This window comes from Helianthus annuus, chromosome 15, assembly GCF_002127325.2.
Source record: "Helianthus annuus cultivar XRQ/B chromosome 15, HanXRQr2.0-SUNRISE, whole genome shotgun sequence".
NCBI classification, from domain to species: Eukaryota; Viridiplantae; Streptophyta; class Magnoliopsida; order Asterales; family Asteraceae; genus Helianthus; species Helianthus annuus.
Genome location: NC_035447.2, coordinates 89,511,453 through 89,538,494, shown reverse-complemented (window position 1 = coordinate 89,538,494; position 27,042 = coordinate 89,511,453). Strand labels below are relative to the sequence as shown.

The window sequence follows — 27,042 nt, the reverse complement described above, 5'->3', positions numbered from 1 at the left end:
AAGGAAAAAAAAAACGCAAGAAAATAATAAATGCATACCCTTCCCATCTCTAATAAGCACCAGATCCCGGTTAGCCTTTTCCCAAACTTTACTTATACCCAACAACACCAACAAATGCACAGGAAAAGGGCGAAGCCTCGAAGGGCACCCCTTAAGAATTTCTAAAAAAAGAGTGTTTATCTCGGAATCAAAGGGCTCCGGCTCGTTCAGAACAGCATCCGGGTGTCTCCAAACAAGTTTAAAAGGAACAATTTCCTCCGACACCCAGAAAAACCGATCTTTCCAAACCCCAAGTGTAGAAACCATGAATGAAATTAAACAAGTGTCAACTTGAATGGTTTCAAAGGTGAACCAATCACCATTCTTAGCAAGCCGGAAAAAGCGACGGAATGATAAAAGAGTGGGATTATACCCGCAAGCCCGACACAGAATCTCAAAGCGTAAAACCCTAGCCATATCAAGGGGATGAATCTGACCAAAAGACACTCGATAATATTCCAAAATATTCAAGACAAAGTTTGAAAATGGATAACGAAGATTGGAAACCTCAAAATGATGATAATACAAGGCGATCATACCAGAAGGACAGTCATTGATGGATTTATCGCAAGCCGGTGCAACCGGTTTATACTTTGTCCCTATACCCCATTCCATAGAAAATAAATCGACTTCCTCTTGGGTCAGTCGAGAAAAGGATTTCGCCATATCCATACGCGCACCCATGACAATGAACAATTAAAGAGAAAATAAGAAAAACGGAACTTACCTGATTTTGAAAAAGGGGGATACTTGGGAGAAATAAAGAGCAAGTTATGTTCTTCAATAAGAAAAATGTGTAAATAAATGAGATTAGGGATAATTATCAAACAGGCAGAATTTAAAACCGCCGCCTGACAAACTGCCACGGGTCTTGTCAACTGTCTTGTCAAATTCCAAAATTCAAAAACCGTTTCAACGTTTCAACCCTTGAACCCTCGAAGCCTTTGGACAGAAAAACACACGTATAAAAGTCAGAAGTCTTTGAGCTAATTTCCCAAAAACCTCTGACTTGGGGGGCTGATGACGGGGGTAGTCCAAGACTAAATAAAATGACTAAATATGTAAACGCTCAAAGGGTTAACGGGTTCAATGGTTGAAAAGCTGAGGAGATGAAGTAAAGCAATACGGGAACAGTAAATAAGTCACATCCCCGGACAGCTCCACCAACTCGCTAGTCGCAAAAGCAACGCAGGTCTGCAGAGCACACGCTATTATCCATGGGTCAAAAGGCTTTTACCCCCAAAAGGGGAAACCCCTCACTGCAAGCACAGGTCACTAGTCAAATGCATTCTTCTTCGGGAGATGTCTTCTCCTATAAATTGACACTTCATTTACTTCAGAAGACATTCCTGGCTAGCCCTGATACTCACAACCTCTGGTCACTCATCTCGAGTACTTGCTTCATGCGAGTCACTCTCTCTTACACATCCAACACACACATTCTATTTGCTCCCTCATCCGAATCTGAACATATTTCAGAGGAGGATCCTTGGCAAATAACAAAAATAAACTAGTGAACCTCCTTCCACGTCTTGCAAACGTGGGGGGACCCCACGACCTACGTTAGGCAAAGTTGAACCCTTCAACCCTTTTGCCTAACCGGTCCTGCTACTACCGCTGGTCTACTATTTGTTGCATCAACACTAACCCATATTTATTATTCAAGCTATTACAAACTCCACCCTCCAACTAACCATAAAAACATAACAAACCTTCAACAATAATAATAATACCAACAACAACAACAACAACAATAATAATAGTAACAATAATAATAATAGATTAAATTAATCGGAACAATAATAACAACGAAACAATACTTCCCCTTAACCCAGTTTTTGCCCTCAAGAAGTGATTCAAGGAATCTTGTCTTCATCCACTTCTGTTGCTTCTTTTTCATCCTCTGCCACCTCAAATTGTTTGTCTTAACCCAGCCATTGGCAACACCTATGTTTCTTTTCTTACAGTCTGAGGTACATGTTGTTGCCCATCCTTAGCTTGCGGGGGTATATTAGACTAGTTATGTTGTTAACCATAATTACTCTAGACTAGAGGGTATGTATGTGTAGTTCCTGAGTCTATATATAGAGGTTTATGTAACCCATATAACCCTATTACTAACACAATCATTATATGGCTTAACTAAACTTATAATATTATTTCCATATCGATCTAGGTTTTAAGATATAATGAGTTTTGATATTATATAGACTGAAAGCACACTGGGCAACTTCTGACCCGTTAGAAATAAAACACAACACGAAGCAACCTATTCATAAGTAAATGGCCAGATTGGCAAGTTCTACTGATATCTCTATAAGAAATCAAGCACATATTCATCAAGGATATCAAGCTGTGCAACATGATGTTATAAATAAACATACTTACAACAGGCTGATCAACAATATTAACTGTATATTGCTCCTTAGTCGTTGGCATGTAAACTTCAGAAAATGGCCTGCAATTCAAACCATTAAAAAAGCATGTCATGAAAACTGCTAGCAAGAAGACAATAAATATGCATAAGGAAGCTTAAATTTGAAAACAATCACGACATAAATCCCCAAGAGTCAATTTTAAAGGTGGCAATAGCAACCTATTTACTTGAAGTTCTAATCCCTTACATCCTAAGTACAAGGGTTGATTCGTATATAGTGTAAAGATAGTTTGTGTTAGAATTTAAGGTAGTTACGAAGTACAAGGACCAAAGGTGTCGATTTGAAAGATGATAACCAACACTCTAAGGGATCGGCATCTCCCTTAGTCGCACCTATTGACAATCGACGACAACAAGGCAGAAGGAAAAGAAACATCTCTTCAAATCAATTGACAACCACTAGTTCAAGAGACACAATTGTTCGTGAAGAGACACGTCTCTATAATCGTACCTTTTAGTTTAGTATAAATAGGGTTTGTTTATGTCATTTCTAATTATCAAAATCACTTATACTTTCACATCTGGGAAGTAGAAGCCCGATTGGAATCATCATAACCAGGTTCTCTCCAATTTATTTTTTAGGTTTTTGTATTCGTTTGTTTGAATTCTTTTTGAAATTCAGATCTCAAATCAAATCAGGGAGAATCGAATTTTTCAATTAAATCAAATCAGTAAGAACCGATTCTACCATTTTTAGGAATTCAAAAAAAAAATGTTTCCAAAAGAACATAAAGTATATTTTAGAAATGAATGCAATTCAAAATGAATCTCAAATAGCAAGTTAGAAATTCGAGAAATCCTATGTGGTACAAAACATTCGTGATAGAAAACCTTCATGGTACAAATCCTTCGTGGTACAAAACCTTCATGGTATAAATCCTTCATGGCACAAAACCTTAGTGGTACAACCTTTGTGGTACATAACCTTCGTGTTGCCAGAACCTCAGTGGAAACAAGACCTGTGTGGCAAAGAAGACCTGTGTGACAAAAAAACTTGTGTGGTACGAGCAAGTTGAAAAACCTGTGTTGTGCAAGCAAGAAGAAAGATTGAAGAATAGCAAGAAAATCTTGAAGTAAAGCAAGGAAGATACTAAAGAAAAAAGTCTAAGACCGTAAATCGGAAAGGAAGTATGTCCGGAAAAGACGACAAACAAAGCACGTCAACGTCAATCAACGAGCAAAGAAATATATCTCTTCAATATCCAAAGTTGATTGAATCGAATTACACTTAGCGGGCAATCCTGGTGGAAACGATTTTCAAGGCATATAGTCTTTGGGATACGGTTGTTTCAAAAGAAGGGGTAGATGAGAAAAAGGTGCATACAACGAAAGCAATGATCTTCCAAACGTTACCGGGAGATATTCTAATGCAAGTTGTGCAATACGAAAGTGCCAAGGAAGTTTGGGATGCAATCGAAGTTCAATATCTTGGAGTCGATATAGTTCAGAAAGCGCGTCTTCAAACTTTGAGAAGCAAATTAGAAGCCTTAAAGATAGAAGAGAACGAAATAATAAGTACTTTCGCAAGAAAGTTGGCTGGAATAAAATCACAGTTTAAAAGCCTGGTACCACCATTAAAGATAAGAAGATTGTAAGGAAATTATTTATTTCGGTTCCGAAGAAGTTTCTACTGATTGTGGCATCCATCGAGCAGTATTCAGAAGTAGATAAAATGACGTTTGAAGAAACAATGGGTAGGATTACAGCATTTGAAGAATGCCTCAAGAGCCAAAATGAACCGAAGAAAAATAATCTCTTATTGGCAAGTTTAGACAATCATTCCGGAAATTGGCTTTATGGAAAAGTATGTGACAATCAAAATCATGGAAGAGGATGTGGAGGAAGTTCGTTCAGAGGAAGAAGATGACGTCGGCAATGTTACGTGAAGAATAATAGTTTAGGGGTATTTTACTAATTATTAGTAGTTTAGGGAGTCAAATGTAATTGTTTGGGTTATTTACTTATTTATGTACGTAATATCATGGGAGGAAATTAGATTTGAAGTTTAAAATTCTCCTATCTTTTCCAAATATTCTCCTAGTTCTTCTATTTTAGGGTGTAACCCTATCAATGGTATCAGATCCGTTCCGATCTATGGAGGCTCAAAAACGATCCGATGAAGAGTTTGATGAGTACGTTTGCGAGATGTTGTCTCAACATGGGTATATCCTCAATCAGATGCAAGCTACTATGCAAACCCTTATGGCCATGATGCAATCTCTTGAGGTCACCCTGAACTGGAAATTACATTCGGTCGGTGAGTCTCATGGTTCACCCACAACAAACACCATCGTGAATAACACCTTAACCGATCCAAAATTTAGTACTGCAATTCTAGAACAAGGGAAGGCAGAAGAGATAATTGTTGTTGATAGAAATATCAACAATGATAATTCCATTGTTGCACTATATGAGACAACGAAAAAACTCCAGCCCATCAATGAAGACACCGTTTTACATAAAGGAAGAAAACATAGAGACACACTTTGCATAATCCTTGCTAATGATGCTTGTGAAGAACCCAAAACTAGACTGTACAATGTTGTTAAGGCTGACCTACGGGTTCTGAATGGTGATGCGGTTTTTGTTCGTCAAGGTCTTCATGTCAAAGATGGTAGGAAGATTGATACCCTTCCTGTGGATGATATAATTGACATTGTTAACAACAATCTTTTTGGTGCCTATTTAAAGGCAAATGTGAGTTCCGTAAATGATTGGCGCCCACCATGGTGCTTTGCAAGGACTTCCCCGATTGCAATCGGAAGGACCGAATGGCATCCACCCTGGAATGAGTCAACCCAAAAGAACTCATGGATGCTGCATTTTTTTCTCTATTTTGTGATTCTTCAGGTCAGGAATCTTTTAAGGGGGAAGTATTGTTACGTGAAGAATAATAGTTTAGGGGTTTTTTACTAATTATTAGTACTTTAGGGAGTCTAATGTAATTGTTTGGGTTATTTACTTATTTATGTACGTAATATGATGGGAGGAAATTAGATTTGAAGTTTGAAATTCTCCTATCTTTTCCGAATTTTCTCCTAGTTCTTCTCTTTTAGGGTTTAACCCTATCAGGCAAAATAGAGGAAATAGAGGCAAGAGTGAGTTCAAATGTTATTAATGTGGTGAATTCGGTGATTTCGCATATGAGTGGAGCAAGCAAAAAGACGAGGAAAAAGAGAAGGATGAAGAGGCTTATCTTGTGTTGGAAGAAGAACCATTGCTATTGCAAGTCAAACAAGTTCAAGACCAACAACAACTCAAGGATGTTCGTGATTGGGGGGGGGGGGGGGTGAATGAAGTTCTAATCCCTCACATCCTAAGTACAAAGGTTGATTCATATATAGTGTAAAGATAGTTTATGTTAGATATAAAGGTAGTTACGAAGTACAAGGACCAAAGGTATCGAATTGAAAGACGATAACCAACACCCTAAGGGATCGACATCTCCCTTAGTCACACTTGTTGACAATTCACGACATTAAGGCAGATGGAAAAGACAGATAACTTCAAATCAATTGATAGCCACATATTCAAGAGACACAACCGTTTGTGAAAAGATGCATCTCTACAATCACACCTTTTAGTTTATTACTAGGGTTTGTTTATGTCATTTGTAATAATTAAAATCACTTATACTTTCACATTTAATATAGTTATTCATTCGATTCTTCATAGTTTATTATTGTTTTTGTGTTCGTAAGGGTTCTGACCAACATTCCTTACCAATGGATCAAACGGATATACTCCAAAATATAAAAATATATCACTATGGAAATGATCAAAAGTTCAAAATTTAATTTAAAATCACAAATTCTCTAATAATATATTTTCCAAGAAATTAGGTAAATATCAAAATAATATAATCTTGTAATCATATATTTGATACACTAAGGTAGTGTTTGGTATGCAGGAATAGGAGGTGAAATGGAATGAACTATTGCGAGGGAATGAAAAAAAGTGTGTTTGGTTGGTCAACGTAATGAAATCAGCCATTCCATGAGTTATTCAATTCCCTCAAATTCATTCCATCCACTAACCCTATTTTTTCCATTCCATTCCCTCTCTAACCCTACGTCACAAACACCGCCCATCACCGCCACCATCTGCCACCACCACCACTTGTCATCATCAACACCCGCCACCAACCTCCGCCGACCACCACAACCATCCTCCGCCGCCACCGCCGCTCGTCGCCACCACCAACGACTACCATCGCTGCCACCTGCCATCGCAGACCACCGCCACCCCGACCACTACTGCCACCCTTCGCTGACCACCACCACCATCATCCGCTACCACCACCTGCTACAGTCAACCACCACCCACTGTCGTCGTCGCCGCCACACCACCACTCGTCGTCACCACCATCGACGCCACCTGCCACCGCCGACCACCGCCACCCTGACCACTACTGCCATCCTCCGCCGACCACCATCACCATCTTTCGCAGCCACCACCCACCGTCGTCGCCACGACCACCACCCGTCGCCACCACAATCGTGGCCACCCGCCACCGCATATCACCACCAACACCGACCATCGCCACCGCCACAGCCAACAACCGTCACCCACCGACCACCGCCACCTACGGCCGCTACCACCGACTACCGCCACCCATGCTGCCACTGCCACTAGCAGCCACCCGATCACCGCCACCACCATCGCCGATTTAGTTCATTCCTCTTTTCATACCTACCAAACACACAAGGTAATGATTTATTCATTTCCTGCACGGTAACCAAACAAGACTATGGAATGTAATGATCCATTTCATTCTTTTTCCATTCCATTAACTTGTCCATTCCATTCCCTCCTCTATTCCATTACGCCATACCAAACAGACCCTAACTCTTTATAGAAAACTAAAAGAATTGGGTCAAAAAAGTAAAATAATTACCAGCATTGACCCATTACCCAACCTGCCCAATTTTCTACCTCTAAAGAACTCATGTAGTTTAGAAAATAGACCTTCCAACAAAAGAATGCAAAAATGAGGATTTTCCGGCCTCTTTTGGTCCAAAAACAAAGCATTGGAATACATTTTGTTCAGTGTTTTGCTCTGTATGGTCAACACATCTTTTTCGCATAACTCTTAGAGCGGAAGAAGGATCACCAGCATATCCAATGTAAATTAGGTTCTCCACACAAAGAACTGGATCTAAAACAGACATTAGCGCCCACTGCGTCCCACAAAAAGGAAGTTAAAAATAATCATAGAAATTAAAAAGCTAGACCATTTGCCATTAATCAGTTCACGCTATAAAGAAATAACAATTTAGAGGTATTAGGGAATATACATATTACCTCCGATAAAAATCCATCCAGCGATAATCCTCCAATCTCATTTTTTTCTGCAGCATTTACATATGGAGCTTCCCTCCAAGGACTGTAATGTAAGATAGCAAAAGCAAAACTTTAAATTCATAAAGTTCATCAATCACAACATGGGAACTAATAAATTGCAGCAAGAACTATAAACATAAGACACCCTATAGCTTTTATATTTTCTGAATTCTATAGACATGTTGTTGTAAATTGATTCCAAACAAACTAATATGTGTGCAAGGTAAGTATTAGTTCTCATTTATATAGACAAATATTCCTTGATCCCCTGTTCCATAATATACACAAAAAGATCTTAAAGAAAATAATAACTATAATAATGGTGGAGAAAGTTACAGTGCCTTTCTGGTGCAGTAGAAAAAAGATCATCTAGCTCATCTGCATTAAGTGCCCCATCCTATAGAAAATGTGCGTATTTTCAGTTAATTATATTATTTGAACAAAGAGAGGAGATAATCATTTGAATAAAAAAACCGACAAGAGAGTTCCAAGTTCAACTTTTGAAATATCCATAAAACAGAATAAGCATTTAAATCTATATGAGAACTTGAATCCAGACGAAAAGGATGGTAGAACATACACCATCGCTATCAAACAAGGTAAAAACTCCTCTGAGAAATTCCACAGCTTCACTTGTCAGCTGCACACTCTATAAATATACAAAAACAATCATATCCAGATTTTTATAACTTGCTTTTCAAGCATGCTATTTTGACAATGAATCGCTGACCATCGTCTTCAATACCAATATCAAGCCACCAAAAGAAAATAAAAACAAAATAAATACTTTACCTGATGATTAGTCCTAATAACCGGAGGTAGAAGATGATTCTCAGAAAGCCTAATGTCATTATTATATCCATGTTTTCTTAAAATGGTCCATGTCGTCTCTGGACTGCCGTTTTCAAAAAATATTGCATGAAGGGAAAGGAAGCCGGCTAATGTTAGACCATTCTCATTAACACATGCAGGCAGTTTTTCTTGCACAACTCTTTTTATACCCACTATTTCTGAGGGCTGCAGCGGAGCATTAAAGCATTTGACCTGTTCAAAATCATGTTGGTATCATCGTCATCGGAAACCCAGGACCAATCGGAACGGGTGGTATTGTGACCACAAACACAATCGGTTTTGAACAATCCACAACATTCACAAGTGTTCATGATGAATTGAAACGAAACTGATTTGCAAAACAAACTAACCGAATTGAACTTGAATGATACTAGAACTTGAATATGATAACTGAATGTAAACACACGTTCTTGATTACAAACTAACTGACCAACCTAATAACAAGGATGTTGGCAGCCGGCTTTTATAGCAGCGAATGGTCACGTCGTTTTCCAGTCACAACGTTTCGCAAACAGTTGTGATGTTCCACAATAACCGCTCGGTGGTTATTTGACGATAATGGACGTGACGTTTCATAAAAGCTCCGGCCCAAACCCTTGTGTTAACCGCTAATCTAATGGACTAATATAAGACTTCTGTTCGACCCATACAAGTGGCCTACGGCCCAAATAATAAACATAACATAAACATTGTTTGACCCATAATAAACTAGACTAAAACAAATAAACATAAACCGGCCGAGAGGCCCATTGGTAGTAACTCGGATGATCTTGGTTAACATGACGTTCTTCATTCTCCCCCTTAAGCAAGAACATCCGAGCCCTTCGATGACGATCACTCCTTACGATTTTTGGTGACCTCGATCTTCACCACCATGTCATCGTCGCTTGAATCATCGATCCATCCGCAATTGCTTGAGCTTTCGGCCATGCCAACTTTCTCTCTTGCACGCTCCTTCTTGATGTAGTCGAAATACCATTCGACCAACTCTAGATAATAAATGTAGGCGACCTTCATCTCGTAAGCGTCGTCCGCTTCGTAACCATACTTCACCGAAATATCGCCCCACATGTCTTTCTTCATTATCTCTTCGAACCCACCGTTATGCTTCACGATACGGTGTAGTAGTATGAGACTGAGATCACGCCCATCAATTAACTCCGGCGGCATTGCTTTTTCACAAACAATCCCTAGAAAATCCGTGATGAACCAAACTAAAACTTCCTCGAACGGCGCGTCGAAGAATCTTGGGTGCTTCTTGATTTCTTCGTGTAGTGTGATAAGATCCCCTGGTTCAATGCAACTTTCCATGATTAAATCTCTTTCAACAACATCCTCCTCGAGTTGAGAGAGAGTTATTGCCGGTTCCCGAAGCATTTCTCTAGATTGGCGCGGATTATCCTTCTCGCCTTCAATGTAGATTAACAAAGCCTTCTTTGCTTTCTTGGAGTACACAACCTTCCTAGCGTTTGGACGTTCACCGTACACTTTCTTTTTGTTTTTCGACTTCTCGAATTCTCGTTCCTAATAATCCCCCAGACACTCTTGGAATTCCTCTTTCTCTTTCTTGTAACCATTATCGACCCCAAGATTATCGTAGAAAGCGTTAAGATAATCTTGTTCCAGATCGGTTTCCGACTTATCTTCGTATATGTCGAACCCGTTTGATCGACAACCAAACATCTTCTTCAAAACACACTTCTCACCCATAGTAACCGTCTCAATCCCTTGAAATAAGAGTTGTTCTAAACTTAGAACATTCTTGTCAAGTTTTGGTGCGTAACTTACGCACGGGATTGTCTTATCCTTGCCGTCCACCGGCACTCTTACTTCACCAATTCCATGTACAAACGAAACGTCTTTCTTGCTTTCATTCGTTACAACCCCGAAGTGTCTCTTGAAACACTTAAACAAATTACGGTTTCCCGTCATATGCGTTTTAAACGTGGGATCCACAACCCAGATTGAATCCCATTTACCCCCGCAAGTATCCTTCACAATATAATCACACTCGACTGGCAATGGTGATAATATAATATACTTACTAGGGCAAATTGACGCGATGTGGCCAAACTTCTTGCACTTGAAACACCGAACCCCCGGTTTTCTTGGCATACCCACTGGTGCATTAGGTTTCTTCCCGTACTTCTTCCCGAAACCCTTCTGGAATACTTTCTTTGGAAACCTTTTCATTGGTGATACCCCGGTCCGCATGGTTGGCTTCCCCTGCGCGTACTCATCCACTTCCGCCGCCCGGCCGCACTCTCCACTACGAACAAAAACATCATCACCATAACCGGTAACCACCGATTTCCCTTTGTTTCCACGAACCCGGTTTTCTTCTTGATCACAATCCCTTCCGCTTCCTGTTAAACCTTTGGCTCTGATACCAATGTTGGTATCATCGTCATCGGAAACCCAGGACCAATCGGAACGGATGGTATTGTGACCACAAACACAATCGGTTTTGAACAATCCACAACATTCACAAGTGTTCATGATGAATTGAAACGAAACTGATTTGCAAAACAAACTAACCGAATTGAACTTGAATGATACTAGAACTTGAATATGATAACTGAATGTAAACACACGTTCTTGATTACAAACTAACTGACCAACCTAATAACAAGGATGATGGCAGCCGGCTTTTATAGCAGCGAATGGTCACGTCGTTTTCCGGTCACAACTTTTCGCAAACAGTTGTGATGTTCCACAATAACCGCTCGGTGGTTATTTGATGATAATGGACGTGACGTTTCATAAAAGCTACGGCCCAAACCCTTGTGTTAACCGCTAATCTAATGGACTGATATAAGACTTCTGTTCGACCCATACAAGTGGCCTACGGCCCAAATAATAAACATAACATAAACATTGTTTGACCCATAATAAACTAGACTAAAACAAATAAACATAAACCGGCCGAGAGGCCCATTAGTAGTAACTCGGATGATCTTGGTTAACATGACGTTCTTCAAATCATACAATTAATCTTTTTGTTTGTTCGTGTTCTACAAATCTTTATTGTATAGTAAACAATATATATATAGAAATCTTTTGATGTATGATAAAACTATTGGATGCAATTTTGATTTCTGTTGTTCTTTATTTTTAATGGGTCAAAGAGGTAAAATCAGAAGAAATAAAAACACACACGTTGCCCAAAGTGTATTTAAATGCATATAACCTCCAAAATTATTTTGGCCCGTAACCGCTTTTGACCCGTTTGCATGGGTTAATAAGGGTTGTGTTTCGAACTCTTTAACAATTTGGGCAGATCCTCTGGGTCAATCCTCAATTTGGTTTCTGTATGATATCTAGTGGGTCAAACAAGTAGATTCATAAAAAGGTTCACAAGGCAATTTGACTTCACCCAACGTGTATTTTTAATGCATATAACCTTCTGAAATATTTTATTTTTATAATGATATATGACACACAAATCATTCACCAAAAATAATAAAAAATAGACAATAGCTTTCTCACCCTGAAGTTATAATCCCTTACATCCTATGTTAGAGGGTTGTTTAGTAAATAGTTATTAGTTAGTTTGTATTGTAATTAATTTAGTAAAAGTGAAAGATAATAACCTACACCTAATGGAAGAGACGCCTCCAGGAGACGCACCTCTTCCGAATAGGCGCCAATATCACAAAAGCCAAGGGACGCGTTGTTTCAAGCATCAGACATGTCAATTCACAAAGAGACACGTCTATTCGATTGCAACTGTTGGATTAATATAAATAGGGTTTACATTTTTCATTGTATTCAGAATCACATTTACAAAACATCTAATTTATATTCAAGTTCGATTCATGTTCTAGAGATCAAAGATCAGTTGGGGACAACAATTGGTATCAGAGCATCAAATCGTAGGGTTTTCACGATCAGGTTTTATTACTCTTTTCAATTTGCAAGTTTAGTTTTACTTTCGGTGCAAGGGTATCAAAGCAGGGGTTAGAAATCTAGGTTTGATTTCGTGGTTTAGTGAGAATTTGATTCTTTGGTTATTACACGTTTCATGAAATCGCGGGTTAAGGATTAAAGGTTTATTGAAATCAAGAAAAATAAAGTTTATTGAAAGTGAAGATTGTTCAGTCAGATGTTATGCTTGGAACAACCGGACTAACTCCAAAAGTAATAATCCAAAAGAAAGGGAGTTCTCTTTCCCAATCTCAATGTCCAATTTTGAAACCCACAAACTATAAGGTTTGGGCAATTCGCATCAAACCAATTTTAGACACAAATAGACTTTGGGAAAGGATTGAACCGGCCAAAAATACACATTCGGATGTTAAGAAAGATAAGTCGGCAATTGCTTATCTGTTCCAAGCAATACCGGAAGATGTTGTATTGCAAGTTGCAAGACTGCAAAGGAAATTTGGGAAAATAGAAGACGAGACATGTTGGTGTAGACCGAGTACAAAAGGCTTGTTTGCACAAACTAATGTCAGAGTTCGAGTTGTTAAAGATGAAAGAAATAGATTTGTTTTCTACAAGGATAAACAGTATTGTTACAAGGGCAAGTGAATTTGGAACAACGCTAAATCAATCCACTCTAGTACGTAAACTTCTAAATGTCGTGCCAGATAGATTTATTCAAATGGTTGCATCCATCGAGCAATACTCAGATCTAGACACGATGACTCCAGACGAGGCTATTGGTAGATTAAAAATTTATGAAGAAAGGATAAAGTTGAAGAAAAAAGAAAGCCCTGTGAACAATCTAGAAGAACTCTTGTATGAGGGTCATGGACAACATGTTGGAAATTGTGGACGAGGCAGATTTCGTCGGTCACGAGGTCGGGGGAGAGGCAATTATCAAGATAGGGGCGAAGGACACACCTCTTATGAGTCAGAAGGAATCGATAAACCACAAAGGGATGATAGCAAGAAAGAAGCAACGACTATGAAAGATAAGTCATAAATTACTTGTTATAGATGTGAGAAACATGGGCACTGTGCCTATGAATACCCAACCAAGAAAATGAGATACTATTGGTCGAAAAAGAAGAAGATGATGAATCGGCACTTCTAATGTGCCTACACATTGAAGAGAAGTAGAAACATGAATTTGGTCGTGTGAAATGATCAAAGGGAAGAACCGTGTGATGCAGAGAGAACCTGTTAAAGGTACAATAAAACAATTCAGTGAGTGGATCAGGTAAAAGTGAAGAATCTGTGAGGGAAGCAATCAGTATGAAGAACCTGTTGTGAAAGACGACAGTGAAAAAGATAAATCAAGAAGAAGACACGCGTATCCTGTGACTGGGTCAGAAAAAATTGTTGTGTGATACAACCGCAAAAGAGATCTGAGTGAGTCGGTTTATCTAAAACCTATGCGAGATGGATTCAATTCATATGGTATGATAATAGGTAAGTTAATCAAGAAAGGGTGGAGTTCGTGTTGAGAAACGTACACAAGAAGAGGTTCGTGTGATACAAATAAAGTGCGGCCAAGACAATTGTGAAGCAAAATGTTCGTGTGAAGCAAGCTTGAGTGAAGCAGGTTCGTGAACGACATGATCCATGTGAAGTGTTGAATACCGAGGAGATTCGAGAGATAAAACTGCTCGGAGTTCAAGATCTACAACAACTCAAGGATGTTCGTTATTAGGGGGTGAATGAAGTTATAATCCCATACATCCTAAATTAGAGGGCTGTTTAATAAATAGTTGTCAGTTAGTTTGTATCGTAATTAATTTAGTAAATAAGTGCGAATAGCAGATGCGACAAAGTGAAAGATAATAACCTACACCTAATGGAAGAGACGCCTCTAGGAGACGAACCTCTTCCGAATAGCGCTAATATCACAAAAGCCAAGGGACAGGATGTTTCAAGCATCAGATATTTCAATTCACAAAGAGACACATCTATTCGATCGCAACTGTTGGATTAGTATAAATAGGGGTTAGATTTTTCATTGTATTCAGAATCACATTTACAAAACATTTAATTTATATTCACGTTTGATTCATGTTGTAGAGATCAAAGATCAGTTGGAGCCAACAATTAGTATCAGAGCATCAGGCTTTAGGCGCATCAAATCGTAGGGTTTTCGCGATCAGGTTTTATTATTCTTTTCAATTTGCAAGTTTAGTTTTACTTTCGGTGTAAGGGTATCGAAGCAGGGGTTAGAAATCTAGGTTTTGATTTCGTGGTTTAGTGAGAATTAGATTATTTGGTTATTACACGTTTCGGGAAATTGCGGGTTAAGGATTAAAGGTTTATTGAAATCAAGAAAAATAAAGTTTATTGAAAGGTGAAGATTGTTCTATCAGATGTTATGTCAGGAACAACCGGACCAACTCCAAAAATAGTAATGCAAAGAAAGGGAGTTCTCTTTCCCAATCTCAATGTCCAATTTTGAAACCGGCAAACTATACGGTTTGGGCAATTCGCATCAAAACAATTTTAGACGCAAATACACTTTGGGAAACGATTGAACCGGCCAAAAATACACATGCGGATGTTAAGAAGGATAAGTCGGCAATTGCTTATCTGTTCCAAGCAATACCGGAAGATGTTGTATTGCAAGTTGCAAGACTGCGAAGGAAATTTGGGAAAATTGAAGGCGAGACATGTTGGTGTAGATCGAGTGCAAAAGGCGTGTTTACACACACTCATGTCTGAATTCGAATTGTTACAGATGAAAGAAAACGATACAATAGATTTGTTCTCTGCAAGGATAAACAGTATTGTTACAAGGGTAAGTGAATTTGGAACAACGCTAAATCAATCCACTCTAGTACGTAAATTTCTAAATGTCGTGCCAGATAGATTTATTCAAATGGTTGCATCGATCGAGTAATACTCCGATCTAGACACTATGAATCTAAATGAGGCTATTGGTAGATTAAAAATTTATGAAGAAAGGATAAAGTTGAAGAAAACAAGAAAGCCATGTGAACAATCTAGAAGAACTCTTGTATGCGGATCCTGGACAACATGTTGGAAATTGTGGACGAGGAAGATTTCGTCCGTCACGAGGCCGTGGGAGAGGCAATTATCAAGATAGGGGCGAAGGACACACCTCTTATGAGTCGGAAGGAATCGACAAACCACAAAGGGATGATCGCACGCAAGAAGCAACGACTACGAAAGATAAGTCGAAAATACTTGTTATAGATGTGAGAAACATGGGCACTATGCCTACGAACGCCCAACCAAGAAAACCAAGAAAATGAGATACTATTGGTCGAAACAGAAGAAGATAATGAACCGGCACTTCTAATGTTCCTACACATTGAAGAGAAGTAGAAACATGAGTTTGTGTGAGACGATCAAAGGGAAGAACCGTGTGATGCGGAGAGAACCTATGAAAGGTACAATAAAACAATTCAGTGAGTGGATCAGGTAAAAGTGAAGAATCTGTGAAGGAGGCAATCAGTATGAAGAACCTGTTGTGGAAGATGACCGTGAAAAAGATAAATTAAGAAGAAGACACGCGTATCCTGTGACTGGGTTAGAAAAAATTGTTGTGTGATACAACCGCAAAAAAGATCTGAGTGAGTCGGTTTATCTAAAACCTATGCGAGATGGATTCAATTCATATGGTATGATGATGGGTAAGTTAATCAAGAACAGGTGGAGTTCGTGTTCAGACAACTACACAAGAAGAGGTTCGTGTCATACAAATCAAGTGCGGTCAAGACAAGTGTGAAACAAAATGTTCGTGTGAAGCAAGTTTAAGTAAAGCAGGTTCGTGAGGAGCAAGGTTCGTGAATGACATGATCCATGTGAAGTGTTGAATACCGAGGAGATTCGAGAGATAATACTGCTCCGAGTTCAAGATCTACAACAACTCAAGGATGTTCATGATTAGGGGGTGAATGAAGTTATAATCCCTTACATCCTAAGTTAGATGGTTGTTTAGTAAATAATTATTAGTTAGTTTGTATTTTAATTAATTTAGTAAATAAGTGCGAGGACCATGTGTGACAAAGTGAAAGATAATAACCTACACCAAACGGAAGAGACGCCTCCAGGAGACGAACCTCTTCAGAATAGGCGCCAGTATCACAAAAGCCAAGGGACGGGATGTTTCAAGCATCAGACATGTCGATTCACAAAGTGACATGTCTATTTGATCGCTACTGTTGGATTAGTATATATAGGGTTTAGATTTTACAATTGTATTCAGATTCACATGTACAAAATGATTCATGTTCTAGAGATCAAAGATCGGTTGGGGCCAACACACCCGACCAGTACCAAAGAATTATCCATTATGACCATGACCAAAACTGTCATCACTCATTTTTGCCACCTCTACATATAACTAGGAATGGGAATAAAAGTTTTTGAATATAACTAGTAATAGAAATAGAAACCTGGAGGCCATTCAACTCCGCATCACTTAAGGCACCATCTTTATCATGATCACAGATAATAAATATCCTCTTTAGAGCCCTCATGCATCTGGGTTTTAAAGTTCGTGCGTCCAGGTCAAATAATGGAGCTATTGGATAAAGTGCGGCCTTCTGGGCATAGTTAAAAACCTCTGAAATCTGAATATTTATATAGAAAACAGAAGTAAACAGGCCAAGTTAAACAACAGATGATCAGTTGTAATAAAAATGATGTAGAAATGAGTTTTTAGATGTGCTGTTGTTGGAAGTTATAACAGTAAGACAATTAGATGTATGTTGTTAGTCAAATTCTGATATTAAAACGTTTTCATAAATAAAATTACTAAAAATGACATTTCTATGAAAAAGGAGAGTTGTTTCACCTAAATGTCAATGTGAATGAAAGTCTCTTAAATAAAGTTATAGTGATAGAAGAAAATAGGTAAACTTTTTATGGGCTTGGAAAGTCACAGGCTCACAGCTAGTATAAGAAGCAAGATATGTTTAGCCAAAGACTAAAAACTGATTACATCGACTTCACGTTGAAATAATCAGATAGATACTCAGTTCCAAAAGGGGTAACACTACAAGAATATGGAGCAATAGCGGCGACATCAGTAGCGGCGACAGGCTACATGTCGCCGCTATTAACAATAGCGGTGCAGATCATAATCTTTAGCAGCTACATTTGTCGCCGCTATTGCCCCGTTTTCTTGTAGTGTAAATGGGTAATTTGTTGGATTTCTATTATTAATAGTAATCCCTTATTTCCAATTTCAAAAGCAGCCAAATCTAATTATGATCTAAACGTTTCAGAGATTTAGGCAAATATTAAAGATTATGAATGTGGCTAGATTTCTTATACAAGTCTATACAACAAACAAAAAAAGAAAATAAAAAGAAACATTACCCGCAAGCGTTTGGATGCTGAACATTCAATACAGGTATCAATATCAATCTCCCGAAACTGTTTCATTATAGGCATCACTCTCTCCAAACCAATTACTTGCTTGAAATCTGCTAAGTCCGACTTACAACCTGCCACTATAACAGGAACTTTCACCTGTACACGCGTGTATACATCATAAACGTGTTATATTAATCCAAGTTGTTTGTTATTTTCTGTGTAGTGTGGTTCTGGTTATTCCATCTTTAAAGTGATTCATTCATAGCATAATCAGATATCTTGGTCTACAGTTAATGACTACCCGTGCAAATAGAAGGCATACCTTAAGTCGTATAAGTTCAGGAAGCCAGAACGTAGTCAACCGAGCAAGTGCTGAAGTTTTATCACACGCGTAGGTAAGAACTACTGCATCAGCACTCTTTAGTTCATCATCAAGTTTGTCTTTATTCTCCAGACTGATATAAAAGATAATAAAAAAAGACATCACCCAATACATTCAGTTTCTTGTGACAAACTTTACATTCAGTTTCTACATACTTCCAATACAAACACATATTTTCTTACATCCTCTATTCTAAATTCACATACCTTCAGAGACAAAAATAATGTTTATCAATTGATAAAGTAAAACTACTATCATCAATAGTGACTTATAAACATTGTTATCAAAGATTATCAATAGCAGAATACCTGGAAGAGGTATCAATGATTGTAACGGGGACACGATCAGGGAACATATCCACTGGCAACCTGGTAGGGGGCAACACCGATGGAACATTTGTAGGAAGCGAGTCCGCAGCGGTAGCAAGAATCAAGCTGGACTTACCAGTACCATGGTCACCAGCAACAACGATCCGAACACCTGTCGTGGAGCTTGAATTCGAAGCAGAACCGCCTCCAGCCATTACTAAATCAAAGTTCACAAAACAAAGACCCTGTGTCTTGATTCTTGCAGGGAGTCGTTGACATTTCTTTAAGTACAAGTTGTATTACAAACGTTTAGATCAAGTCATCTAGAATATGTCTACAATAAATAGATAATTATTTTAAAACTAGAATATAAAGTCAAGTGGGTGTTATATAAGTGGTATCCAATTTGTAACAATAAATGCACGTTGTGTTTTTAACTAATATATATGTGTTTGTACTTTTTTATAGCTTTTTATAAAAAAAAATAGATATGGTATTTCACTACATTTATTTTTATTAAAAACGAAGTTATATATATATCAAATAAAAATTTTGCATGTGTGTATATTTGATACGACTATGTTTGTTTTAAATTTATATCGAAATGTACATAAAAAATAGATCACAACGCCATATTTGTTTTTCTATAAAACATTTTATAATAAGAGTTACAAATGTAAAAACAAAAATATATATCAATTGAAGTCCCTTCACTTAGGCGCTAAAAGGGTTGGCGCAAATTTTTCATCTACTATACATGTTTAACGGATTTGGTTTCTAAGTATGCAAAATTATTTTTTAATCCTGACGAAGAGGATCATCCATTTTCTTGTAAATCTATCTGAGTTCTTTGCAAAATTCCCTAATTCATGATCTTTATCTTAAAATTTTCTTGGATGTTCTCGGGTAATTCTTCACGAACACGGAAACAAGTGATCGACACTGTAGTCAATGAATTTGATTGTCTAGTCACTTGAATCTCATGTTCCTCTAATCCAAGTCCTTCATCACTCTCTTCTTTGCTTTCAGAAAAACGTAGCATAATCCATTTACTGTAGGTTAAATTTCATTACATGAAAAAACTAGAGAAAACTAAGTTTAATTCCAATTCATTCCTCAACGAAACACATTAGGAATGGAACTGTTACCAACAAATTTAATGGACCAAACACATTAAACAATGGAAGTTCTATTGAATTTTACAATCAAACCCATGTTTTAACTCATCTTTATCTGTCGTTTCTCATTGAGCTCTTTGTCCAAATAATATTTTCTAATTAATAGGCATACTATTATTTTTACGAACCAGCACGGCACGAATGTTACAGTTACAAGTTCTTTAATGCATCTATTAGTTATTTACTAACAATTGAAGATGACACTTTTTTTCAAAAGTTGTTAAAATGTTTTATGTCATTATCAGTGTAATATCACCTTACATCATACATGTTCGGAACTCTATGCCCAAGTAATGACATTCGACATCACCTTCCCACGACTTTCATTTTCTAGGAGACTATGTATTTGAACATCTCACGTAATAATTAATAGACTAAACCATGAATGTTAAATAATTTAAATAAAACTGTTAATTAACTTAATCAAAAAGACAAAAATAAATGTTTTATTTATTCAATTGGGTAAATAAACTAATAGTTAATTTATTTAGATAACTATTTATGAAAGAATAGTTATTTAATCTTGTTTAGATAGTTTTGTTTAATCTTGTTTAAATAACTTTTTTTTGAACGGTAAGGAACGACGTGCCAACCACCGTGAGACCGAGCGCTATGGCCAAGGTTGACTACTCGACTGCCGCCGGCCCCTTGGCTCTCCCAGATGCGCGGAAACCCGACCTCCACCCGCCCGAAGGCACGACAGTGGAATAATCGGTAAAACCTCGCCTCCCATTCAAGACGAACCGGCGCTACACGTATTCGCCCTTCACCTGGATGCCGCAGAAAATAATGGGGAGAATGTGAGTCGAACTTGGGTCACAAGGAACATCAAGTCTTTCCACTGTTGGCTTTATTCGGGATAGTTCTTGGGTAGCAAGTCACGGTTCCGGTAGCTAACGAGTCAAGTAAAATTAGAAGAAGGTTAAATTAATTAGTTGCATTAAAAGTTCAATGGTTTACGTGAGAACTAAAAGTTGCATGAAAGAAAATATCATGTGGGAAATTACTAATTAGTAAAACTTTGGTCAAGGCTAACCGGGTTTGTTGCACATGATATTGTGAGTTGGATCCGTTAGAATAGCTCTAAAATTCAGCAAGTAGTGGGTTATTTAGCATGTATTTTTTTGTTGTTTATTTAATATGAATAGGGAGTACTTGTAGTAGTTTGTTTGTACCTTTTTTGATAATATAATGGAAACAAAAGCTTTTCATTCTTCCTTTTGCATATTATCTTTGAGCTGCCAATTCACTATTATACATACATACGGAGAGTGTTGTAGTGTATTTTTGTGGGACCTGAACCAACATTTGGTATCAGAGCCTAGGGCTCGAGAAGATCGGAGGAAGCCTCCGCCGCCGGCGGGTGTGTCGGTCGGTGGAGGGCAGGCGTAAACGAAGCGTTCAAGACAGAAGGGTGCTGTTTCTAGTCTGTTTAGCAGCCGTAATCGGAGGCGTTATGGTGTTTCGGGCGGCCGTTGTTGTGGTAGATGTACCGGGGGGTGACCGGTGATAAACACTTGTGTCCGTGGCTGTTAATGGTGATGAAAGGAGGAAGAAAGGGGCTGTTCGGTTGTTAGTTGCGGGTTTGCGCGACTGTTATATAACCGGTGAAAACAGTAGATGGTGTCGCTGGTGCCTTGATCGAGTTGTTCGTGATAAGAGGAGACCGACGTGGTGCGTGAAAGGCGAGCAGAAAGGATCCGTCAAAGCAGGTGGCTTTCGATTCGTCTCGTTTGGCAAGGTGAGAAAACGGAAGCAGCGGGTGGCTTGTTTTCTTTATCGGTGGAGTGGCCTCTTGAACAAGGGTGATCAGAAAAAGGTGAAGAAAGAAAAAACACGGTGTAACATTATGGTGTTGGAGTTCAAATCGGGTGACTCGGATGTGACCGGGTGGGTCGTTGATCCGTGATGAGTCAAGATGTGAATGGACGGTTCCAGCGTTAGCGTTATGCCATGTTACATGTTACGGGCGTGGTGTTTTTATTCGGGTTGAACCGAGACATTGGACGTGATCGAGGTGAAGATCGGGTGTCCGTTAGATGTCATAGTGCTTCGAAACCGAGGTGATTCGGTGCTGCGGTGCAGACTAAACAAACACCGACGGTGAATGTTGGCTTTATTCGGGTTTGTTCTTGGGTAGCAGGTCACGGTTTCGGTAGCTAACGAGTCAAGTAAAATTAGAAGAAGGTTAAATTAATTAGTTGCATTAAAAGTTCAATGGTTTATGTGAGAATTAAAAGTTGCATGAAAGAAAATATCATGTGGGAAATTACTAATTAGTAAAACTTTGGTCAAGGCTGACCGGGTTTGTTGCACATGATATTTTTTTTTAACGGCAATAACACTTTATATATATATATATATATATATATATATATATATATATATATATATATATAAAGAGCCAGCAAGAAGCTCAAAACCAAAACGAGGAACAGAAAAACAACCGCCGAAGCAAGAAAGCAAATTACAACATAATGGAAATATCGAAATCTAGCCACATTTCCAGCTAGGCACCGACAGCTTCGACCGAAAAACGGATCCAAAAGAAAGCATCTTCTTTCACCAACTCCACAGTTCTGTTAGTTGGGATGAAACGTCCTTCAAAAACCATTTCGTTTCTAGCTTTCCAAATCCTCCAAATGGTGGCCAAGAAAACCGTATGAACAACTTTTTTCCACTTCTTATCACCCGGTTGGATTTGGATGAAAGAAAGAAACTCCCCAATGTTTGAAATATCGATAGGAAAGCTAATTCTCATCCAAACTAACACATTCGACCAAATGCTTCTAGACCACAAACAGTTAACAAAAATATGGTCCGGATCCTCATCATAAATACCGCACCGCGGACATAAGCTATCGGCTAAAGGAACACCCCTACGGACCAAACCGACTTTGGAAGCAACCTTACCGATCAACGCCCTACAACATAAATAATTAACTTTCGGAGGAGCCGAACTATTCCATCCAAAGATCAAATTATCAGAATCAGCAACCATTTTGGCCCACTCGATATCTGTCCTGACTTGCTTCACCGAAAAAGCCCCGTTTGGGCCTGAGCGCCATTTCCAATTTTCACCATCAACAATCAGACTATCTTTCAGATTTATCCCAATTTTAGCCAACGAAGCTTCCACCGAGCCAATATCATTCCAGAAACCCGGGATAGATTTTTTAAGAGGAACAACCGACAAATTAGAAATTCCATTACCTTTGTGGATCGCACCAACCACCGAGACCCAAAGCTGATTCAGATACATTTTAAACCTCCACAACCATTTAGCGAGCATTGCAAAGTTGAAGTTTTGGATGTCTCCAAGCCCCATTCCTCCTCGACATTTGGCTTTCATAATGAAATCCCATCGAATCCATCTCATTTTATTTTATTTCTCGAAGCATTCTTTCCCCAAACGAAATCTCTTCTAATCTTTTCCAACTTTTGAATAATGCATTTAGGAGCCGCAAATAAGGAGCGAAAATAAGAGGGAAGACTACCAAGCACAGATTTAGCGAGCGTCAACCGACCGGCAAAAGAAAGGTGCTTAGCTTTCCACTTAGAGAGTTTGGAAGAGAACCTGTCAATAACCGGTTTCCAAAACTTGACCCTTTTCATATTAACTCCAATAGGAATGCCTAAATACATAAATGGAAGGGAACCCGCTTCACAATTAGCCAACTTAGCCAAAGAGACAATATCGGGATCTGGGATGCCAATACCATATAATTTGCTTTTCTTCCTGTTAACTTTGAGACCGGTGACGAGACTTAACCATCTCAATAAGCGATTTAAAGCCAACACGTTATTTTCCGACCATTCACCAATAAATATCACGTCATCCGCATAACAGAGATGGGAGACCAGAGGACCTCAATTAGGGAGCTGACAGCCATGAAAGAGCCCCAAATTACACGCCCTATTCATCAGCAAACTAACGATCTCCATAGCAATTAAGAAAAGAAAAGGAGAAAGTGGGTCACCTTGTCTTAAACCCCTTCTGAATTTAAATTCCTTTGTAGGCGCCCCGTTCACTAGGATAGAACCCATTCCCGATTGCAAACAGCCTTTAATCCATTGAATCCAAAGGGTAGGAAAATTCATCTTTTCCATCTTGCGAAACAAGAACTTCCAATTAATAGTGTCGTAAGCCTTTTCAAAATCCACTTTATATTGTAAGTTGGATCCGTTAGAATAGCTCTAAAATTCAGCAAGTAGTGGGTTATTTAGCATGTGTTTTTTTGTTGTTTATTTAATATAAATAGGGAGTACTTGTAGTAGTTTGTTTGTACCTCTTTTGATAATATAATCGAAACAAAAGTTTTTCATTCTTCCTTCTGCATATTATCTTTGAGCTGCCAATTCACTAGTATACATACATACGGAGAGTGTTGTAGTGTATTTTTGTGGGACCTGAACCAACATCCACAACCACTACACCAACTCATTAGCTTAAAAGATGTTGTTGCCGTGTTTCGAACCTGCCCAGATACCCAAACAAGGGACGTAACCAAATGAGCTGTGTACCAAGACTTGTTTAAATAACTATATCAAATAAAAGCCTAGGTCCATGAGATAGACATGGGGTCCGTTTTGAATGAAATATGGATTAGTGTTTTGCGAATTATATAAGGAGACCAGGTGATTAGATTTAGATGTGAACTCTTAGTAAAAAATGAAACCCCCATTTCCATACCTCTATCCTCTTTGTCCCATCCTCAAACCCATCCTACGTGGCGCCTACGTGGCGAATCATCCTCCGAGGGAGGACCATCACCATAGCGCATAGCATTAGAGGCACGTATGCAAACAAATAACTAGTTATAATTGCATTTTTGTTTTTTTTTTTGTCAAAAGTTTATTCGACAAAATTTTGCTTCCTTTACGTTTTACAATTATAGTTTTGTTTTGTAATGCAAGCCCAAGAGACCCATGACAAAATTTTGCTTCCTTTCATTTATTGTATTTTTGGCTATTTTGAAAGCTGTTGTAATAGATTAGATTTTTCAGTTTTATTTTGTAGATTAGATTCTTGATTAAGAATTACATACAAGAGGAAGCTAATAGGCCAACCAGAGGGCCCGACGTCATCTAAGAGTGAAGTGGATCTTAGTGTGTTTACGAAGAAGAAGTCGACCAACAAGCAGGAAGAATTGTATGCTGCATCAGCTCGGAAGAAAGGTATTATTTCTAACTCTATGTGACACTAAACATCCGAACTTGTTTGTTCTCGATGTCAATGTGAAGTGTAATTGTGTGTACAGGGACGGCGATGGTGTCTGGTTTGAGACCTCGGAAGGTGACTATTCTTCGTTCGAAACCTATCGTTCCTAACATTTCAACGATCCCTAGTCCTGAGTCACCTCCTACTGTGGTTTTAGGTGACTCTCCCGTTAACGAACCTATTATCCCAGAGGATGTCAAAGGTAAGGGTCCAAAAGAAGTTGCAAAGGCCATGAAAGATGTGGAAGGGATGAAGACCACTATCCCTAGAGTGAGCATGTAACCCGACAACATACTTCTCCCAAGTGTCTCGCATACGCCAAGTCTTTCTAGTTTTCCCTCATCTTTTTCAAAAGATTGTATTCGAGAATTCCGTTCGTCATATTGGTTCACACACAAAGATGTAACTAAACTCTCACTAAAACTCCACAGCTCCTACATCCCTCTCACAACTCCTATGAGAAGCCACAACCGATAATTGTGATTATGTTATGAACCACCATGCATATCTTCATCGTCCATACCCGTTGCTACAAAACCATCTAAAGTTGCCATAATCACTCACTGGTATAGTCATTCGGCCATCTGAACCATGTTAGGGAAGTGATTCAACTGCCCCCCCCCCTAACTGTGACAACCGATGATTTGTTGTTAATTATGCAAATAACAAATGTTAAGACTATTAAAAGTAATGTTTTAAGACACAAATTAACTTAAATAGGCTTATGGTATGCCTAGGAACGACTATCTGACTCTGCAGTACGCGAATGGTGATTTGTGGGAAATCTGCTGAATGTTAAACGGTAACGAACTGACACCGGACAAAATACTGACAACGCTGACAAATATGAGTTTTACATGTATAATTTATAGATAAGAATTTGTTTATGCAAAAATATCATGCTTTTGAACGTCACAAAACGCATATGTGAACGAAAAACGTGACTGCATGAACGCACCGACAACGAAACGGAAGCACCGGACTCGAGTTACATTAATATATTACGATATATGTAGCTTCGTTTTTGAATTTTTATATTCACGATTGAAACCAGATAGAAAAACGAAAAACGAATAGAACGACGACCGTTGTGATTTACGCGATTTTAACGCAACTGACGAGCGAACGCGTCAAACGTCGAATACCGACACAATTTTAGATATTTTTTTTATCTTAAATTGATATTTTATGATGTTCCATAAAGTTTGGAAGCAAAAACGGCCTTGAAAACACATCGGGCCACACAAAAATATAAGATACAGGCTAATGGGCCTTGGGCCCAACCCACCTAAACCCTAACTATATAAAGAAAATTATAATACAATCCCCTCATTTCACCCTCACACTTTCTCTCTCTTCCTCATTTCCTCTCTCTCACTTTCTCTCTCTAAGAAGCCGATCACCAGAACCAGCAGACTTCTGGCGAAGGTCTGGCGATGACACCGGCGTAACACGAGGGCTGGCCACCATGGACGGTGGTCCGGCGAGGAGTACGACAGCGGCGCCACCGGTGGTAGGGTTTTTCGCGGCGACCAAAGGCGTACCCCACTAAATCGTACCTCCCGAACCCATTTCCGTCCTCCATTTTCCGTTTTAAGCAACGTGGGTGGTAGTATCGATCCCCGGCAGTCGCAGTTTTTAAGTAAGTCCTAGACCCTCTCTTTTCTTTTAGATCTTTCTAGATCTGAGTTTTTACGAGCTGGAGAGGTGAGGTTTCATGTGGAAATGGTGTGGTGATTTCGGCAAAATAGTTACGGCAGTGATGGGGGTTGTGGTGGTTGTTAGTGGTGGAAGTTGATGACGTGACGGGAGTGGTCTGGTGTTGTTAAGGCAGTGGCGGAGGAGATGATTGACCAGGATGTTTCTGGTGACGGTGCGATGCCAGCGGCAGCGGTGCTGGGGCCGGCTGGCGGCAGCGACAATGATGGTGGTGGACGGCTCGGTTTGGTTCGGGTCGTGTTTTGGTTCAGTTTCGGGACTTTAGTTTCAGGTTCGGGTCTCGGCTCGGATTCGGGTCAACA

The 27,042-nt window shown here is 38.9% G+C and overlaps 2 protein-coding genes across 2 annotated transcripts in view; both read right to left on the bottom strand.

Moving 5' to 3' along the window:
• The window catches only part of LOC110910971 (mitochondrial Rho GTPase 1), a 29,463-nt gene extending 10,515 nt beyond the window's left edge, over window positions 1-18,948 (bottom strand). Inside the window, exons 1-10 of the mRNA XM_022155545.2 lie at window positions 18,623-18,948; window positions 18,255-18,387; window positions 17,936-18,088; window positions 17,008-17,184; window positions 8,612-8,863; window positions 8,400-8,468; window positions 8,161-8,216; window positions 7,781-7,862; window positions 7,445-7,656; window positions 2,428-2,497 (exon numbers count right to left, since the gene is read on the bottom strand). Of these exons, the coding sequence (XP_022011237.1) occupies window positions 2,428-2,497; window positions 7,445-7,656; window positions 7,781-7,862; window positions 8,161-8,216; window positions 8,400-8,468; window positions 8,612-8,863; window positions 17,008-17,184; window positions 17,936-18,088; window positions 18,255-18,387; window positions 18,623-18,837 (1,419 nt within the window). The 5' untranslated portion in view covers window positions 18,838-18,948. The remainder of the gene's footprint in view (window positions 1-2,427; window positions 2,498-7,444; window positions 7,657-7,780; window positions 7,863-8,160; window positions 8,217-8,399; window positions 8,469-8,611; window positions 8,864-17,007; window positions 17,185-17,935; window positions 18,089-18,254; window positions 18,388-18,622) is intronic.
• A 3,361-nt stretch (window positions 18,949-22,309) lies between these two features.
• LOC110913395 lies at window positions 22,310-23,179 on the bottom strand. The gene has a single exon (XM_022158228.1). It carries the CDS (start codon window positions 23,177-23,179, stop codon window positions 22,310-22,312), a length of 870 nt encoding a protein of 289 aa, XP_022013920.1.
• Between the last annotated feature and the right edge of the window lie 3,863 nt (window positions 23,180-27,042).

What these genes read in the sequence shown, in the direction of transcription:
- LOC110913395 (XM_022158228.1), bottom strand. Translation starts at nt 23,179, where the DNA reads ATGAGATGGATTCGATGGGATTTCATTATGAAAGCCAAATGTCGAGGA.